The sequence below is a fragment of the Halichoerus grypus genome, chromosome 5 (genome assembly GCF_964656455.1).
Source record: "Halichoerus grypus chromosome 5, mHalGry1.hap1.1, whole genome shotgun sequence".
In the NCBI taxonomy this organism is placed as follows: domain Eukaryota; kingdom Metazoa; phylum Chordata; class Mammalia; order Carnivora; family Phocidae; genus Halichoerus; species Halichoerus grypus.
This window is the reverse complement of record NC_135716.1, coordinates 144166712-144187329: the sequence shown is the minus strand read 5'-3', so window position 1 is coordinate 144187329 and position 20618 is coordinate 144166712. Positions and strand designations below refer to the sequence as shown.

At 38.3% G+C, this 20618-nt stretch overlaps 1 protein-coding gene across 3 annotated transcripts in view; it reads right to left on the bottom strand.

The window, feature by feature from the left end:
• Nucleotides 1-20618, bottom strand: part of USP24 (ubiquitin specific peptidase 24) — a 134203-nt gene that overhangs the window by 94789 nt on the left and 18796 nt on the right. For 2 of the 3 annotated variants that reach the window (XR_013448171.1, XM_078073094.1), the window contains exons 2-5: nucleotides 10626-10791; nucleotides 9257-9324; nucleotides 5736-5879; nucleotides 4984-5106 (exon numbers count right to left, since the gene is read on the bottom strand). Coding sequence is in view for 2 of the 3 variants with exons in the window: in XM_078073094.1 (XP_077929220.1) it covers nucleotides 4984-5106; nucleotides 5736-5879; nucleotides 9257-9324; nucleotides 10626-10791 (501 nt within the window). In the remaining variant the exon portion in view is untranslated. The remainder of the gene's footprint in view (nucleotides 1-4983; nucleotides 5107-5735; nucleotides 5880-9256; nucleotides 9325-10625; nucleotides 10792-20618) is intronic. The other variant, XM_078073095.1, reaches the window with a different exon arrangement.

Sequence of the window (20618 nt, the reverse complement as noted above, 5' to 3'; positions counted from 1 at the left end):
GCTTTCCTTTTCGAAGCCTTCACCGCTGCGAGGGCTGGATACCACTGTGGGGGAGCAGTGACTATCAGGAGATGTGGTCCCTGCTTTCATGAAGCTCATGCTGTAGCAGTGTCCACAAAAACAAGTAAACCAACACATACCTAACACAACTCAGTCTGGGCTCAAACCCACAGAAGGAAAAACCAAATGAGAAACGGAAGGAGCCTACTCTGCTCAGAGTGGCGGTCATGGAAACCCTCTCTGGAGAAGGGGTCTTCGAGCTGGATCCTACAGGATGAGAGTGATTTAGCCATTCAAGGAGTCCAGGCCGAGAGGCCGCAATGGCAAAGGTCCCGTTTGGGCAAGGCCGTGAAGAGGAACTGGGAGGGACTCTCCCAGCTGGGACACAGTGAGCCGGGGAGAGCGGCACGGGTGGAGCTGTTGAGAGAGGCAAACCCAGATCACGCGGAAACATGGAGACTGGGATTGGAAGGAAAGCAAAAGTGTTTAAACCAGAAAGTGACCCCTTTGATGTTATAAGTTGCCCAGTCTCACAGTTGTGTGGTGGATGGAGTGGAACGGATGAAGGCGAGTGGAAGGGAGAGAGCGCACGCAGCTGGAAGACAAGCACGGTCACCAGGTAAGACGCGATGGTGTCGCGGGTAGGAGGGCAGCGGCAGACAGAACTGAACAACCTCTGAGATGAACTCCAAGGACATGTTTATGTTTGGAGGTAGGTCAGAAGGGATGAATTGTGGTGGACTCCTGTGCGTCTGGTTTGAGCACCTAGGTAGATGGGGAGGCTGTTTACTGGCGGGAAGAAGGAAGGCTGGGGAGACAGAAGGAAGCTCCATTTCAGGCACCCTACATTTGAGACGTCTGTGTAGCAACCAAAAAAAGGAAAACAGTTGGCTCTTCAAGTCTGGTGTGCTCAGAGAAGATGCTCGGGCCACAGAGATACACACTGAAGGGCCATGAACACAAAGATGGCATTTACATCCATGAGAATGGAAGACAGTTCTTAGGGAAAGAATAATGAACAAAGAGAAGGTGGCTCTGGGTCAAAGTTGAATGAAGGTGAAGGAATCAAGGAAGGCAATGTGATGATTTATGGAGTAGGCAGAGAAGCAAGAGACTACAGGAAGAACTGATATATGGGGGGAGGCAGGAACTCACAGTGATTGCCGCTGTTGATGAGGTCAAGAGACACTTCCTGTGGCTCTGGAAACATGGAGACTGTTGGTACCTTACTGAGAGTGGTTTCAGGGGAGTGGTAGAAAAAGAAGGCAGACTGGCACGCTCTGAAGAGTTCACGGAGACTTTGGTCTAGTTACCCTAAACACCTCTCTAACTGAAGAGCACTAACACCACCGGTCAAAAACACTAAAAAAATCTTTTAAAACATATAGCTGAGTTGGCACAAAGTGCTCAGAAGCTGAAAACAAAGAGAAAGCAGAAATTGTGTGAGGTAAGCAGACTCTGAGGCCAGCCTTCACAGCGCAGGCTGTGGAACCCCAGTGAGCTCTGGCCTCCATTTTCACAGCCAAGGCGGGGCCAGGAGACTAAGAGGAGAGAGTCACATAAAGCTGGAGCTCAAAGAGCTACCACCTCAGTGTGAGGTGAACTGAAAGAACTCACCTGCAAGAAAGGGAGAACCACAGGGAAGCCTGCCCACCTTGACTCTGATCCTGGATGGAGGGGAGAAAAAACTCTCTTAAGAGTCTATAACCATAGACATGCCTCACATGGCTTCGCTTCTCAAATTCACACTGACTTTGGGGCGCTGGGTGGCTCAGAAGGTTGGCCAGCCAACTCTTGGTTTCGGCTCAGGTCATGATCTCAGGGTGGTGAGATCGAGCCCCAGGTCAGGTTCCAGTGTGGAGTCTGCTTGAGATCCTCTCTCTCCTTCTCCCCCCACTCACACACTCTCTGTCTCTAGAATAAATAAATAGGGTTCCTGGGTGGCTCAGTAGGTTAAGGGTCTGCCTTTGGCTCAGGTCATGATCCCAGGGTCCTGGGATCGAGTCCCACATCGGGCTCCCTGTTCAGCCTGGAGTCTGCTTCTCCCTCTACCTCTACCTGCCCCCTGCTTGTGCTCTCTCTGTCTCTCTCTCAAAATAAATAAAATCTTAAAAAAAAAAAAAGAATAAATAAATAAATCTTTTAAAAAAAAATTCACACTGACTTTATGGTCTGAAATACCTTAAGCTGAGAATTTATTTTAAAGTGGTCCCAGATGGAAGTGCTCCCAGGCACCTAGAGGAAGTAAAGGTAAACCCTCTCTGAAGGAAGGAACTTTCAATGCAGGCCTCAAACAATCCTCCCAGATTAAATTTCAAGAAATACGACTTCACAGAAAAACAAACAACAAACATATATATATATATATTTTTTTGTATATACACATACAGACACAAAAAACAAGTTAAAGTTAGTAAAAGCCAGCAGAATCAGACCTGTAGATATCAGACACAGAACACAAACACACAGGAGAATGAAAACATGAGGCAGGAACATGCGATAATAAAAAGAGTAAACAAAGTCAAATGAGAACCAAATAGAATTTATATAAATGAAGAAAAGTCACTGAAATTGAAGACTTTTAACAAACAGGCTAGACAGCATACCTGATATGCCCAGAACCACAATTAGTGAACTAAACCCCAGATCTGAATGAAATGATCACAGCCTGCAGCACAAGGACACGGGAAGATGGGAAATATGACAGAAGTTAAGGGACACAGAGGACAGACGCAAAGGTTTAACAGGCATCCAATCGAAGTTCTGAAGAGGAGTAACTGACTAGCGGAGAAGAGGAAAGATAATGGCTGAGAATTTTCCAGAATTGATACAAGATATTAATCCTCAGATTTAGAAGCCCAGTGAATCTGAAGCAAAATAAATAAAATGAATACCACGGTCACAGGAGAGTCACACCATCAAATATCAAAGAGAATGAGATCTCCAAAATAAGATGGACTCCTTACAACAGCAGCAACAGTCAGACCAACCACCAACTTCCCAACAGCAGTAATCAAAGCCAAAGACACTGACATAGTATCTCTGACATTCTGAAAGTGTATCAGTCAATCTAGAATTTAAAACCCAGTGAAAATATTCTCTGAGGCATGGGAAACAAAGTAAATTTCAGGCGATCAAAAACAAAGACTTAACCACCAAGGATGGGCCCTTACTAAGAGACACTTTCAAGGATGCACTGCAGAAAGAAAAAAAATGATCCCAGTACATACATATGGCTAAGTTAAATGAGACAGTACATACATATGGCTAAGTTAAAACACCATATAAAAGAACAATGATGATATCTGTTTGAGGGTAAAGCAAGACAGGAGAGGACTGAGACACTGCATGATAAAGACAAGGGGACAGAGAGTTAGTAAGTCAGGTGGGGAGTGGGCACATGAAACATTCCAAGGTCTTTATGTGCTGCTCAGAGGAGGATGAAGATTATTAATGAAATTTTGATTTCATTTACTTAAGTTACAGTTCCGGGGTAACCAGTAACAGAGTAAGTGGGAGGGGAGAAAGGCGGAATCTTCTCTGGTAGGGATGTGGAGGGGCAGAGAACCATGCTGAAGCTAGAGAGGGACATGGGATCAAAGGCAGAACTTTTAAAGATGGGAAAGACTAGAGCACGACGTACACAACGGGAATGCTCCGACAGAGAGGAAAAGACTGAGGATACCGAACAAGGGACAGAAAACCTAAGGAGGAAAATGCTTGAGAAGGCAAGAAGAAAGGGGACGATGGCAGGCCTCTGCAGGAGGGCGCATTCCTGTGCAGGGCTGAGAGGAAATACACAGACTGACCCCTTCTGGTCCTGGATGTCACATGTGCAGACTGAGGGGAGAGAAGGGACATCTGTGGAGTGCTTACAATAGTGAACCCCGGGGTAGTGTTTCTGTACACGGTTGTCATCCAAGCTTCACAACGAAACCAAAGACGAGGTTTTTAATATTCTGGGAGGCAAGACTGTAGATATTCACAGACGCAGACCACGAGGCTGGATTACATGGGTTCTTCCTGCGACTAGGTTTGTGGACTCGGGCAAGGGCTCAACTCCTGTGTGCCTCAGTTTCTCGTCCAGGAAATGGGATCAAAAATAGTACCTCACTCATGGAGTTGTTATGGGGATCAAACGCCAGTGTCTTCTCAGTGCCCTTTCCACTCGGCCCTCATTCCCTCCTCTCTGGAGGACTGCGTGGCCCTCCCAGACAGCACCGGCCACCCCCTCCTGCAGTCCACGTTGCTGCGACTACAGGTACTGTTTGTGGCACCTTAGGTTTTTGTTTTCACACTTCCTCCACTAGCTCTAAGTCAGGAGCCATGGCTTAGTATTCTTTATAGGACTGCTGAACTAAAACTTCTGCTTCGACTAAAGCAACGGGTAAGTTTTCTATCTACTCAATTGACTCCTTTCAATGGTTTCTCAAAAACCAGAGTTTGATCAACAGATGTTTAGATTACATACTCCTTGTGGGTATAATGTTATTGGGCACACTGTAGGCCTTTAAATATAAAATAAAGATAATTGGTTCTTGGCTTGGAAAAAAACCCAAAGCTTTAATGCTTCTGGAGTTTAAAAGAAAATAATACATGAGACTACTTTCTAGATTATTTTTTCTAGGCATAATTAGCCATTTCAAACGGTTTCAAATGCTCTAGCTTGTCAAACATCTCTGAGAAACTGGGACACCCATTAAACTGGGGTTCTGACAATTCAATAAATAGGGCACTGATGTCATGCGGTCATTCCACATTTCACTAAACACCATTTCAAATCTATAAAGTTCTTTATGATGTTGGTTAATAGCTGTGGAAAAATATGCAATATCTGAAAAAAAGTTAAGCAATTTTATGAGCCATATGGAATATCTGTCATTTTTCACAGACTGTTTTAATCCTTCCACGTAAATTTTTATAGCACAAAAAATCTTTTTCAATACATTTCTCTATAAAATGACGAAACAAGACCCTGTTTACCTTTTGGAAAGTAGACACAGGTGAAACAGCAAACATATTTCCCTCCCCAAACACTTCTGTCCAATTCCTCTGAGACACTTTCATTCTGTTTTTAAAATGGTATTCATTATCAGGATTGAAAGCCTAGATTCAAAGAGAACAGAGAAACACTATTATTATCTATTTCTATAGCAACAAATATTAGCATTAGAAAAGATGAAAAAATATAGCCTTGGACTCCTTCGGTAATGGAATCTTTCAAATATCCCAACAGCGTGTACCCCTGAGCTAGGGCAGAGGAGCGGGTGAATGAGGCAGAGCTCTCCTCTCCTGTCCAGTGGCCGCCGGGAGGGAATGCAGGGCACATGGCCAGGTGTCCCGAGCTGCTGCAGGTACAGCCAGGCAGCAGGGCCATAAAGGCCCCTTCCTCACACAGCTACTGGGACTAGTCAGGGAAAAAGGCTAGAAACCAAATCGCAAGAGCACCCCATGTGAAAGCATTTATGATGTGAATAATCAGGAAGACATGAGGGAAAGCAATTTAATTATTGTAAGAGCTGAGAAAGCTATTAAAATTAGAAAGGTATTTTGTTAAAACTGAGAACACAGAATGAATGGTTGCTCTGCTTTAAAAATAAAAAGCAAGGTCCCTAACAGCTAAATTAACATCTTTTACAATATCATTATCACTCATTATTAATTACAAGTCAGAGGACAGTCGGTACTTTAAACAAAATCAAAACACAAAGTACTTCATTTTAGAGATACTCTACCATCGTAAGCACACCCAGGAGACCAGTGGGAATCGGATCTTGTTTAATTCTCTCTGCAACCAGTTCTATTAATAGCATCAACATGTTGTAGATTCCTTCATGAATTTCAGTACCCCACTTGTGAACAGCACTCGAAGTCAGGAGCTACAAAAACAAAGGGCATTTTAGAGTCTAACTTGAAAAGAAAAAGTCTATTGTTTATCAGCTCAATCTTGAATAATCAAGAGATGATTACCATAGTATCACTTTTATGCAGATGACTTGCTTTAAAAGGCCTATAGCCTGCAGCCCAAGTACTCACTCAATGATTTCAGAGTCAACATTGAGTTTTGTTTTTAAACGTTAATTCCCTTACACTGAAGCAGTTGGTTTAAAAGAAAATTTTCATTTGCTTCTCTACTTTTCGTTATTACTTGGGGAGGTCAAGTGGTGTAGAGCAAGGAAGAACCTGAGACCAAATCCTGGAGCTACTACTGCTTTATAGCTGTATGGCCTTGGACAAAAAATTACCCGAGTTCCCAGGGGCTCAGATGTCTCACGTCTAAAGAGGCAAAATTCCTACCCACTTCACATAGATGTGATGAGTATCAAAAGATAAAACAAATGTGAAAGTGTTTTATAAATAGCAAGGTATTATTATTAACATATTATGGCTGTCACTATTAATCAATGTTCCTAGAATCTAAGAAATGTACGCTATCTTTCATGATTTGAACATACATATTCCTGCTGTATTTTTAATATCTCAGAAACAGGACTGCGTCTTTCCACCTGTTGACCAGATGGCAACGGGACTCTGAATGTGAAAAAAATTTTAGAAATACTTTACCAGATTCTTTTGCTTCTATTCTCCTTTTTGATATGTATAGAAGTAACATTCAATTTTAAAAAATGTTTAAGCAAATCTAAAAGAGCTCTAAGTGATAAGGCATTGTAACATTTTGCAGCTATTTTTCTTTAATATAAAACATAAAACATATAACAATGGTGCATCTTACACTCAGCATCTTAAGACTCATTAAAAGGGAGGGAAAAGGCACATAGATGAATCTAAAATAATCATCAGTGGATTCTCCAAGCCTCAGTCTAGTCCTTGGGGAAATCTAATGCAGGAACAACTTGCCGGAACGGGGAATGAGAAATCAAAGGGTTTCACTTAATAAAATGATGGCAAATTGGTATGGTGGTATCATGTTTTTGTAAGATTTCCCTTCAGAAGGAAAATACTACGCAATAAAAATTCCATCTTGGTCACACTGAGAACCCCTTAACCAGAGCAGCCTGAAAGAGCCCAAACTTCTTTAGCTACAGAGAAAAACCCCAGTTCCAGATTTTCTAAATACCAAATAGCTGCACTATTTGCGCAAACGAGCAATAAGCATAAGACTGATTTTATATAAACCAATGAGTTACTTTTTTTTTTGGCAAGAATTTTTTGCCTGCCTCTATCTTCTTCCTATACTTAAATAATAAAGCAAAAGGAAGCAGACGAGCGTTCGAGAAGGGTCATGTGACTATAAAATAAAATGTATGTGGATTTAACACCACTCCCTCTGTTGCCATCTCATTTGCTCAGTTTTGAATGTGGACAGGGAAGTCTACCTACCTTGCAGAAGATGGGGGAAAGACAGACAGCCCTTTGTGGGGAAGCTATGCTCAAGGTTTAAACATAACTATGCCCTATGGCCAGACCTAGATTTCCTTTCCTGCTTGAACACACGGTCAAGAATCCAGGCCAGCCTGAAGGTAGGAGGTGAAGAAGGCAGACATGACAACAGAGCCTCTGTGGTGCGCCTTATTCATACAGTTGTGTATTACTTACACCCTTCCTTCTAATGAAACATTTGAGGTGTCTTGCAAGAAAAGTCAAGGGAAGAGGGTAGAGGGATAGTCATCGTACCAGGAAACAGAGCTAAGGGAAATGATACCAGTTATATAAAATACTACTGAGATTTCTGGTAGCCAGGTCTAAAGGCACACAGAATTCTGTAAATTAAATTCTGATTTAATTAAAAACAAGCATGCTTTATTGATGTGGAGGAGAACCTTTTTAATAGCTCTAAACTGTAAAGAGAATTTAACATATACAGTTTTACATAAGCAACACTGAACAATATAACAGAGGGTACCCTTGTGCTTGTAGTTTCACAGAAAAAAACAACCAAGCAACCAACCACTGGACCATTTATTACACTATTACAAACAGCTGAGGACATAATATAAAACTGTTTTCTGAAGTGTCTCTGCACAGTAATATATTCCAAATATGTAACCTGTTGGTGACCTGCATTGACACAGGGCTCTCTGGATCTGGAGACCATCAACCTAAAGGTCCTTATACTGATAAATCCTTTTCCATGACTCTGAATAAAGTTGCATTTTCTTTCTCTGTAAATTTATACATACAACATAATGCATCACAGTATGTGACATTATAAAAACTCTATTTTTAAAAAAATTACTATAATTCTCAGAATTCATAAAGTTTAAAATAATTTTAAACGATAAATTGGTAGATGAATTCATCCAAAATGAACATAAGTCTTGAATCCATATAATCTCTGCCCAAATGACAATTTTAATTTCGCACTTTTTTCAAAGATGCAGCTGTTTTTGTTCCTAAAATTAATTTTGGTATTTTTTGAGCCTCGAATCAAGGGAGATTCTATCAAGATGTAGACGGGAATAATAGTTTACAAATGAGCAGTTTATTTTGCTGGGTTTTAAGATAAATACAATCTTCACCCATCTGTAGTTCTAGTGACTTCCCTGCATATGGGACAAAAATGGATGTCAGAACCCAGAAGGACAAGACAGCAGGGATACTCATTCATTCAGCAAAGATTTACTGAGCTCTCTCTCGGAGGAAGGCACTGGCTATACGCTGGGGAAAACGACAGTGTCTATGACATTGTCCCTGCTCTTTGGGGAATTCAGGACTCATGTCCTGAAAAGGGAATCATGCTGAGTTAGATTGCTTTCAGAATCACAAGTCCTGTGATCTCCTATTCTCCCTGTTAAGAAAAATTGCTTTATGAGCGACATGACCAGAAGGGGAGGACTCACATCAGTCTAGCTCTGCCGAAGATGCTGCCACACGCCTGCCATTTTGCCATGAAACATACTCAATCCAGTCAAACTTTGTACAGTTCAAATTCCTGCGTCTGTCTCAGTACAACAATCAGGACAAATGGCTTGTATTTTGATAAATCAGTCTTATCTTTCTAAATGCCACAAGCCTCAGATTAGTATATGTGATCTCCTAGTATAGGTAAGTCTTAACCTATTCTTTGACAATTAAAGAGAAGGAAGTAAAAGTGACAGCCGTCCAAAAACATGTGCAAATAATTAAATATAAAAGTCAATCATTCATAAGCCCCAAATTCGGAGTGACTTGGTTCAGAGTAGGGGATTCCTCAGTTGAACAAGACTCATAAACTGTTTTCACACAAAAACGAAAATGAAAAGCCTGTTCATTCTCACCCCCACCCAAAAAACCAGACTAACACATTTTTCCTTACCTTTTTAAAGGCTTCAGGCATACACCTATCCATAAATCTTTTACAATTCTCATCAGACTCGGAAAGACCTTAGTAAAACAAATGAAACAATATGCCTTACTAAGATTTTAGGCAGTTTGCAGAAATCATATATATTATTCCAAATTCATACGCATGGAGCTATTTATTTACAGAAACCTTGATTCTTAAGAGATTATTAAAAGCAGAATACAGATATATTCTGATGAAGGAACAGACTGACAATCACAGTATTAATGTATTTGTTAACAGCCCAATATATTAATATGTATTAATTCATATACATTTGTTAATAGTGTAATAAATAATTAGAAGTGAAATGGTTGAACTTATGCTTCCACTGTCAGAGGAACTTCAAATGATCTGACTTAACGCCAACGGTCACCTCTTACTAGCTATTGTTTTCCTTCTCAATAGATACCAAAATCACTCTTCTTCCCTTAAACCTACAGGACTCTGTTAACAAAGGCACAGAGTTGTGCCTGGCACACAACAGGTGATGAATATTTGCTAAGTGAATGAATGAATCCACTGTAAACTTATCCTTTGGAATACATTGTTTAAAAAAACCTTAATAATGTGTTCAGCCTGTCACTGGGAATCCTGTTGGACCCATTTTCTTTTCTTCAGACCCACCACGTAGCACGGTACCTACACCCTAACAGGCCAGCAATAAATGCTGCTGCCGAGAAGCCAGTCATCAGGCGCCATAAAAGGCCGTGGGAATTAAATCTGACCCTAGTCAAAATATTTCCTTTTGATGTGCCTCATATTTAATCACAGTGGTAAACTATGCACATACTTTTAATGAGGGGAAAAAAAAAAATCACAAAACAGTGGACCAATTCATCTTACTTTATAACTGAACTGCATATGAAAAATAAATTATTTTTTCTTCAATGTATTTAGAGTCAAGAAGCTTCCTTATATTGACACCCATTTTCCAACCTGGAGGCATTTTATTACTCTGTTGGTTTAACATTTTGTAAAGCGCTCAAGACAGTGCCAAACATTTAATATGCACAAAATGTTCGCTAAATAAATATTACTTTCTTCTCCTAAAGAATAAAAAGCCACTGAATTGAACCTTAAAGTCCTCCAAGCTTTTGTGGAAAACGTTCATTTCAATTTCTATAAAGCTTTTCAATTATATTTTAAAGACTCTCATACTCTGTTGGAGCTAGAAGAAAACAGCTGGTTTAATTCAAAGCTTTTATTCCACAGGGGCTACACCAAGACTAGGAGAGTAAATGATCAAATAATATACAGATCTTCACAAGAGTGAAGATTAACGTCAGGCCTCCTATCAAAACAGTCCCCTCCTCCTGTGTCCTGCGGTGTGAGAACTTACCAAGTCTGGCCAGATAGGTAGACGCCAACAGGCATTTGCCTAGTGATTCTTCTCGCTTGTAAGGGATGGACCAGTGATCAGTCAGAACACGGCTTTCCAGTTCATACAAATTGGTTGTAGGGAATTCAATTCCTTCCCCCGAGCAGTTTCCGTTTTCATCATTCTTCTGACAAAAAGGGATTATGGTAAGAAAACAAATACACTCATTAGCGACTACTGTAAAAGTTTTCATTTGGGCACAGAGCAGACACTGACCCAATGGTAGCTGTGAACACTGAATGTGGATTCCCCATCTCTTTCTCATAGTCACATCTTCTGCCAGACCATCTCAGATCCTCCCAGCTCTCGTCATGGCGGCACCCCCGCTCTCGCAGAGGCCAGCGCACCTCTTTCTGCAATCTCTTGTTATGAAAGAGCACACCCACCTTCCCTGTCTTCAGAAGGGAGAGATTTCCCCAAAGAGTTCTCCGCACTGCTGTCTCCATCTCCTCACACGGACTCACCCCTGACCCCACACCACTATGTCTTCCAGAGGCCCTACTCTCCCCCAGCGGCTGTTGTTCAGGCCAGCACTAAGTCATTAAATCCAATGAACAGTTTCAGTCCTTCTCTTCCTTCTCGGCAGTATCTGCGCTTCTGCCCGCTCCCTCTTCTTGAGATGCTAGCTCACATCCCTCACCTCCTGGGAGGGCACACCTCCCTGTTGTCCTCCTGTGGGTCTGGCTGTTCTGTTCTGTCTCTTCTGGTACACCCCATCTTCCTGACCATCAAATACTGGAGCTTCTCAAACCTCAGTGCTAGGCTCTCTCCTCTCGATGATCTCCATCCCAGGGAAGGGCAGCACAGCCAGAAATCAAGGACTCATTCTTAACGCTGTTCTCCCATCCCCCCTCCAAGATCTGGTGATGAGACCCCCGAAATTTCTATCAAATCCATCTACTTCTGTCCACCTCCATGGAGATACCACTATTCCCGAATTCACCCGCCTACCTTCTTTGACCTACATAACTCCTGTGCATCCTTAACTCTTTTCAGAAAAGGCTTTCTGCAACTCCTAAACTATACTGAATTCTTCTCATTATTTTATACTCTTACCATCCTGAACTTCTCTTTCATAGCACTGCTCACAAATTTTACCCTTATTTGTGATATATTTTGTCTGCTGCCACTAGACCAAGCCCCATGAGGACATGGACCCTGTCCAGTTCTGACTGCCTCTTCTCTCCAGAACCTGGGGCCTAACACAAAGCAGGTATTTAATATATGTTGTTAAGTGGAAAAATACTTCATGCAAACAAAGTTTCAACTATCAATAGGGTAACTGCCAGACTTTCCATCAGTTCTTACCACAGTAATTTGTTATAAAGCAAACTGGGCCCCTCCCCCAAACTGCCTAATACCTACTCTGGTTTCTTTAAAACCTATTTTCACAATTCACTCTATAATTTAATCATTACAAAATAAAATCATTCCATTAAAAATTACCTTTAGCCTCAATTAAGGAAAAGACCATAAATATAAAGCAGAAGTGATAAAAATACACAGAAGAAAATGATTTTCAATCCCATATGAGAGCTAAAGGAATGTGACACTTTTTTTTTTTTTTTAGGTTCATGGTTAAACAAAATAAGACAAAAAACAGAAAGGTGATGAAAAACTAAAAATGGAGTAGACAACAATGTAAACTGGAGGTGAAGGGTGGGGGTGGACGAAATAGGTTTGGAATCATAACGTATGGGGAAAATTCAGTTTTTAAAATATAACTTTTCAGAAATACATATAATTAATAAGTTTTGTAAACAAAACTTATTTTGTTTTGAGAACCTGAGGATACTCTAATAAGAGTAAAGATTTTACTATACTTTCAAAATTGTTTACTTGTTAAATGCTTAAATTTATTAACCTAGGATCAAAGTAGAATTAGGGCATACAAAAATAAAATTCAACTGGATGACATGCTATGCCATTACTACAAAATATCTATCATTAATTTCTATAGGAGTTAATAGTATCAAATCATATGTGAAATCATTGAATACACCTAGCAGCTACTAAAGCTATGAGCTTCCAAACAGGACAGCTGCCTTTCTAAGCATCACAAGAGAGCTGTGTCCTCTCTCTGCTCTCTAGCAGGTGAGGACACAATGAGGTCAGCAGCAGCCTATGACCCAGAAGAGGGCCCTCACTGGAACTCGACCATGCGGGCACTCTGATCTTGGACTTCCAGCCTCCAGAACAGTGAGAAATGAATTCCTGCTGTTCATAAGCCAAAAACAAGCAACCAAAGAGCTAAGAGCTTCCTCTGGGGGCTGGGGGTAGGCAAGGTCTTTAACGTTAGTAATGAGATGAACATCACGTGTGCACTGAAGTAACGCACCATGAAGGCACAGCATCCCTTCTGTGGTCGTCCTGCCAAATGTGCAAACCTAAATCTTGTCATGAGGAAACCCAACGTGACGGACACTCAAAAAATAACTAGCCCGTGTTCTTCAAAAATGTGAAAGTCATGAAAAGACTGAGGGTGACCAGACAGACTAGTATCTGTGATATGGGCTCCTGGCAGGAATTTCTGTTTTGGTTTTACACAACTTCTTGTCTTCAAAGGACTTTAGTACTGGATCAATGTTAATTTCCTCATTTTGGTAATGTGCAAAGGTTAAAAAAGAGAGTATCTTCATTTTTAGGAAACACACACTGAAGTATTTAGGGGTGAAGGAGCATCATGTCCATAATTTATTCTCCAACAGTTCAGGAAAAGCAGTAACAAAACAGACACACACATTTATATACACAGGAACACAACACATGTATGCATACATACAGAAAGAGAATAGTAAAGAGACTGTGATAAAATGTTAACATCTGAAGAACCTGAATACAGGTTACATAAAAATTCCAGACTTATGGTAAAGTTGCAATGCACTTTTTTGCAACTTTTCTGTAAACCTGGAACTTTCTGTAAATCTGGAATTATTTTAAAATTAAAATAAAAACAATTTAGTCAGATGAATACATAAAGACACAGGATTTTGGAGCCAGAGAGATTCTAAGAAAATTCAGGATTTTACACAGGTATAACCTAATGAATCTAAAGAGGTGGGGGTGCACCTATAGTGGTTAAAAAAAAAAAAAAGTTGGATTATACTTAGTATGCTCTACTTAAGAACCCCATTCCCGTTGGTAACATAAATAATTTGGCTTCTAAATACTTCTACGTTTTTGTCTCAGATTACTAAATAAGTATACATGTACTTTGTAGAAAATACAGAAAATACGAGTAGCAAAAAATAAAACCCACCACTAATTCCACCACTTAAAAATTAATCACAGTGACATTTTAATAACTATTTTTCCAATTTCTTTACAGATTTCATTTTCTTAAAAATGTATAAATGTGGAACTAACCACCTCAACAGGCCCCATCATTCTCTCTCATATAAAGACAGTATTAATGTAGTATTTCTTCTCCTATCTGATTTAAAAAGCTGATGCAGAAAGCAATAATTATAAAACTATGTTAATGGAGCAATGTTTTGTATCCTATTGAAGTTAAGTTGATATTGGGCGCCTGGGTGGCTCAGTCATTAAGCGTCTGCCTTCGGCTCAAGTCATGATCCCAGGGTCCTGGGATCCAGTCCCACACCGGGCTCCCTGCTTGGCGGGAAGCCTGATTCTCCCTCTCCCACTCTCCCTGCTCGTGTTCCCTCTCTTGCTATCTCTCTCGCTGTTAAAAAATAAATAAAATCTTTAAAAAAAAAAAATTAAGTTGATATTAATCTGAACCACACTGCTACAAATTCAGATGTTAATTATAATCCACAGGGCAACCGCTAAGAAAATAACTTAAAAATATATACAGTAAAAAAAAAACAAGGGAATTAAAATGGTATACTCAAAAATATCTACTTAATACAAAAGACAGGAGTAATGGAGAATTAGAGGAACAAAAAAGCATAAGACATAGAAAACAAATAGCAAAATGGCAGATGTAAATTTTGTCTTATCAATTAAGTTATGATTATCAGTAATATGTTAAATATAAATGGACTAAACACTCCAATGAAAATGGTAGAGATCTGCAGAATGAATTTTTAAAAAAATGATCTGTGGCTTGGTTGATTGAGCATCCAACCCTGATTTTGGCTTAGGTCATGATCTCAGGGTTGTAAGATCGAGCCTCATGTTGGGCTCTGCACTGAGTGTGGAGCCTGCTTGGGATTCTGTCTCTCTCCCTCTCCCCTTGCCCTGCCCCAACCCCCACCCCCACTTGCGTGCATGTGCACACACTCTCTCTCTAAAAAAAAAAAAAAGATAAAAATTTAAAAATTTAAAAATAAAATAAATAAAAAATGATCCAACTATATGCTATTTACAACCGACACGCTTCAGATTCAAAGACACAAAGAGGTTGAAATAAAAGGAACAAAAGATATATCATGTACACAGAAAAGAGTTGCAGTGGCTACACTAGTATCAAACAGACTAGATGTTAAGACAAACATACTACTAAAGATAAAAAGGGATACTTCATAATGATAAAAAAAGGTCAAAATAGCAGGGAGATAAAATAAAAGGATGGAAAAAGACATAGCATTAATAGAGTAACCAAAAGAGAGCTGTAGTGGCTGGCTACACTAATATAAAAAAAAAATAGATATTATGTGAAAATATGTTACTAAAGACAAGGAATTTTTTTTATGATAAAGGGTTAATCCATCGGGAAGACATAACAATTATAAAAATGTATGCATCTAAAAAGAGACTCAAAGTAAAGGAAGCAAAAAGTGACAGAATTTAAGAGAGAAATACATACTTAAAAATAGTTGGAGACTTCAACACCTCACTTTCAGTAATAGAACAAGATAAAAGATCAACAAGGATATGGAAGAGTTAAATAAATAATACTACAAACTAAGTCTAAAAGACATTTATAGAATATTCCACCCAATCACAGCAGAATATACATTCTTAAGTGCACACAGAACACTCTTCAAGATAGAGCATGTTAGGTCCTGAAACAAGCCTCAAAAAATCTGGAAGAATTAAATCATACCAAGTGTGTTCTCTGACCACAATGGAATGAAATTAGAAATCAACAGCAGAAGGAAATTTGGGAAATCTAAAAACATGTGAAAATTAAACAACATACTTCCAAATACCAGTGGGTCAAAAAAATTACAAGGGAAATTAGAAAGTGCTTTGAGATGAATGAAAATTAAAATATAACATAACAAAACTTATGATGCAGTGATTAGAGGGAATTTTTTTAAAAAGAAGAAAGATCTCAAATCAGTAACTTGACCATGAACCTTAGGGAACTAGAAAAAGAGCAAACTAAACCCAAGGAAGCAGGAGGAAAGAAATAATAAGGATTAGAGTGGAAATAAATGAAAGAATAGAAAAAACAATAGAGACAATAAAACCAAAAGTTGGTTCTTTGAAAAGATCAACAAAAAGGAGAAATTTTTAGCCAGACTGACCAAGAAAGAATGAGAGAAGACTCAAATTACTAAAATCAGGAACAAAAGAGGGGCTATCAACACTGACCTTACAGAGATAAAAACGACTATAAGGAATACTATTGATGATTACATGCCAACAAATTAGATAATCTAGATGAAATGGATATATTCCTAGAAGGACATAAACCACCAAAACTGACTCAAGAAGAAACAAAATCTGAATAGACCTATACCAAGTAAATGGAGTGCTTTGTAATCAAAAGCTTCCCACAAAGAAAAGCCCAGGGCTAGATGCCATTACCAATCAACTGTCCCAAACTCTTAAAGAAGAATTAACATCAATCCTTCACACTCTTACCCCACCCCCCAAAAAAAGAAAGGAAAGGAGGGAACACTTACCAATTTATTTTAGGAGGTCAGTATTACTCTGATATTAAAACCAGAGATACTTCACCACATTGATGGATGCTTGATGAATGAATGGATAAACCAAATGTGGTATATACATGCATTAGTATATTCAGTCTTTAAAAAGAAGGAAATTCTCATACATGCTACAACATGCATGAACTCTGAAGACATTAGTGCTAAGTGAAATAAGCCAGTCACAAAAGGATAAATACTGTATGTTTCCATGGATATGAGGTAACTAGAGTAGTCATATTCATAGAGACAGAAAATAGAATGGTGGTTGCCAAGGGCTGGAGGCAAGGGAGAATATGAAGTTACTGTTATACTGAGTATATAGTTTCAGTTTGGGAAGATGAAAAAATTCTAGCGACGGATGGTGTGATGGTCGTAGAACAATAGAATGTACTTACTGCCACAGAACTATACTTGAAAATGGTTAAAATGGTAAATTTATGTTAGGTCTATTTTACCACAGTTTTAAAAAATGGACAAAGATATCACAGAAAAAGAAAAAACTATGGACAGATCAATATCCCTATGAATACAGATACAAAAATCCTTCATAATAAACTAGCAAACCAAATCCAGCAGTATATAAAAAGGATTATACACGTGAGCAAGTATGATTTATCCCAGGCATGCAAGGTTCGTTTAGCATACAAAAATCAATCAATATACTACACAACAGAATAAAAGACAAAAAACACATGATCATCTCAATAGATCCAGAAAAAATATTCACAAAATCCAACACCTTTTCATGATAAAAACATATGCAACAAAAAGGGAATTTCCTCAACCTGATAAAAGGCATCTAAGAAAGTCTATAATTAACATCATACTTAATTGTGAAAGACTGAATGCTTTCCTCTGAAGTCAAGAAAAAGAAGGATGCCTGTTCTCACAGCTTCCATTCAACACTGTACTGGAGTATCTGGCCAGAGCACTTAGGCAAAATAAGAAATAAAAGGCCTTCGTTCATATTGAAAAGGAAGAAGAAAACTATTTACATTCACTGATGACACAATCTTGTATACAGAAAATTCTAAGGAATACACCAAAAAACAAAACAACCCTACTAGAATAAATGAGTTCAGCAAGGTTGCAGTTGCAGAATACAATAACAATATGTAAAATTCAACTGTATTTCTATACACTAATAATGAACAATCCTAAAATAAAATTAAGAAAATTCCATTTACAATAATATCAAAAAGAATAAAATACTTAGGAAGTACAAGACTCATACATTGAAAACACAACATTACGGCAAAGAAATTAAAGAAGACCTAAATAAATAGAAAGACATCCCTTGTTCATGGATTGGAAGTTAATACCGTTAAGATGACAATAACTCCCAAATTAGTCTATAGTTTCAAAACAATGAGCATCAAAATTCCAGCTGGCTTCTTTGCAAAAATTGATAAGCTGACTCTAAAACTCACACAGAAATGCAAAAAGCCCTGAACAGCCAAAATAATCTTAAAAAAGAAGAATAAAGTTTGAGGATCTAAAAAAAAAAAAAATGTACTACAAAGCTATAGTAATCAAGACAATCTGGTACTGGCATAAAGATAAACATACAGATCAAGGAACTGAATTGATGAGATTTCAAAAATACAAAACCCTTATATTTGTGGTCAATTGATTTTCAACAAGAGTGACAATACAATTTGATTAATCTTTGACAAAGGCATAAAAGCAATTCAATGAAGGTAAGCCTTTACAACAAATGGTGCTGAGTCAACTGAATATACACAAGCAAAATAATGAAACTTGACCCCTACCTCATACACAAATTAACTCAAAATGTAACACAGGAATAAATCTACATGACCGTGGATTTGGTAATTATTTCTTAGATAGGACATCAAAAACACAATGTCAAAAGAAAAAAATAAATGTTGAATTTTGAATTTCATCAAACTAAAAACTTTTTATGTATCAAAGGACATCATTAGAAAAGTGAAAAGACAATCATAGAATTGTTAGAAAATGTTTGCAAAAAAAGAAAATGTTTGCAAATTTCATATCTGATAAAAGACTTTTATCTAAAAAAGAGCTCTTATTAAATAAAATCTTTAAATAAACAAATAAATAAGAGCTCTTACAACTCAACAATAAAAAGCAAATACCTCAATAAAAAATGGGTAAATGGGGGCGCTGGGTGGCTCAGTCGGTTAATCATCCGACTCTTGATCTCAGCTCAGGTCTCGATCTCAGGGTGGTGAGTTTGAGCCCCACGATGGGCTCCACGTTGGGCATGTAGCTTACCAAAAAAAAAAACCCAAAAAATGATCTGAATGGACATTTCTCCAAAGAAGATAGAAGATATAAATGGCCAATAATTAGCACATGAAAAGATGCTCAGTATTACTGGTCCTCAGGGATATGCAAATCAAACCCTAAAGATGCCATCTTCACATACATTAATTAGAATGACTAAAATTAAAAAGATAAGTAAGTATTGGTGAGGATGTGGAGAAATTGGAACCCTCATACACTGCTGGTCGTAATATAAAATGGTGCAGCCACTTTGCAAGACTGTCAATTCCTCAAAAGTTAATCATAGTTACCACAGGACACAGCAATTGTACTCATTGATATATTTACCAGGTATACCCTAGAGAGATGAAACATATGTCCACACAAAAACTTGTATATGAATGTGCACAGCAGCACTGCTGACAGTAAGTCAAAAAGTGGTAAAAACCCAATGTCATCAAAACTAATGAATGAATAAATGTGGTATATCCATACAATGGAATATTTTTAGCCCTAAAAATAGATGAAATACTGATACATGCTACAAAATGAATGACATTAAAAAACATTATGATAAATAAAAGCCAGACCAAAAGGCCACATACTCTATGATTCTGTTTATATAAATGTCTAGAATAGGCAAATCCATAGACATAGAAAGTAGATTAGTAGTTGCCAGAGGATGGGAGGAGGGAGAAAAGGAGAGGCTGTTATTGGACATAAAGGGGGCAATTAAAATATTCTAAAAGAGTAGTGATGGTTGCACAAATCTGTGACTGCATACTTTAAAAGGCTGAACTTTATGGTATATGAATTGTATCTCAATAAGGCTGTTATTTTAAAAAGCTGATTAAGGAATTCAATGATTATAGTCACTAAACATGAATAAGTATATAAACATATCTAAGATTTTCACAACACAGAGTTGTACCTAATGATCTATAATGAAAATGATACATATGCCCATTTGACAGTTTTAAAACAGCAATTTAAAAAATAATATATTTGAGATATAAGAGGCAAAAAATCTCATGTTGCCTCCTAAGCAGTTAACATTCTTGGTCTTGAAAAAAAAGAGAACAGACATGGTGTACAGTAGGTTTAACGAATGATACAGAGCAGCTTTACATTTTGAGGAGGCTGCTGCCAACACAAAGACATAGGGAACCACAAGAGAGGAGGCAATAGTGACATGAATCCATTTTCAGGTTGGTTTAGTATTTTGAGTCATCACTTTGAGTAGAGCCTGTCCTTGGCAAAAATTACCTATTGAGCAAGAGAACACACGCAAAGCAGCTCAGAACTGTCCTATTGCAAAACAGCTCCCAACGGAAATACGGTATTGGGCTTTTAATAAGAACTAAGAAATGTAATATACTAATTTCTCATAAGATGCCACATCCAAATGATACTCAAGTAACCATTAACGATTACTGGTTCTAAATTGATTAGAAATACATTTATCAAAAATTTGCTAGGTTCCAGCCAAGGTGCTCAGCATCGGACACACAGATAAAGACACAATTCTTGTCTTTAAAGGTCAGGACATGTGAAAGCAGAGCAGGGAGGGGGGCATCCAAGCTAGCCTGTGGATGTTGTGCATGCATCTGCAGTGGGAAGGGGTGTGTACACAGCTGAAGAAGTTTAAGGGAAAATGGTATTCCAGACAGAGGCTTATGGAGAGTATTATTTCAAAACCAGTATTAGTTTTCAAGCATATTAATAAAACCTCAGTATTCAGCCTTTTGACCACTTGAAGCAATGTCTTTATTATGATATTCCATCAATTTCATTTAACATTTTAACATACTTTTAAAAGGTATTTTACAACATTTATGTAAATTCAGCATTTGTT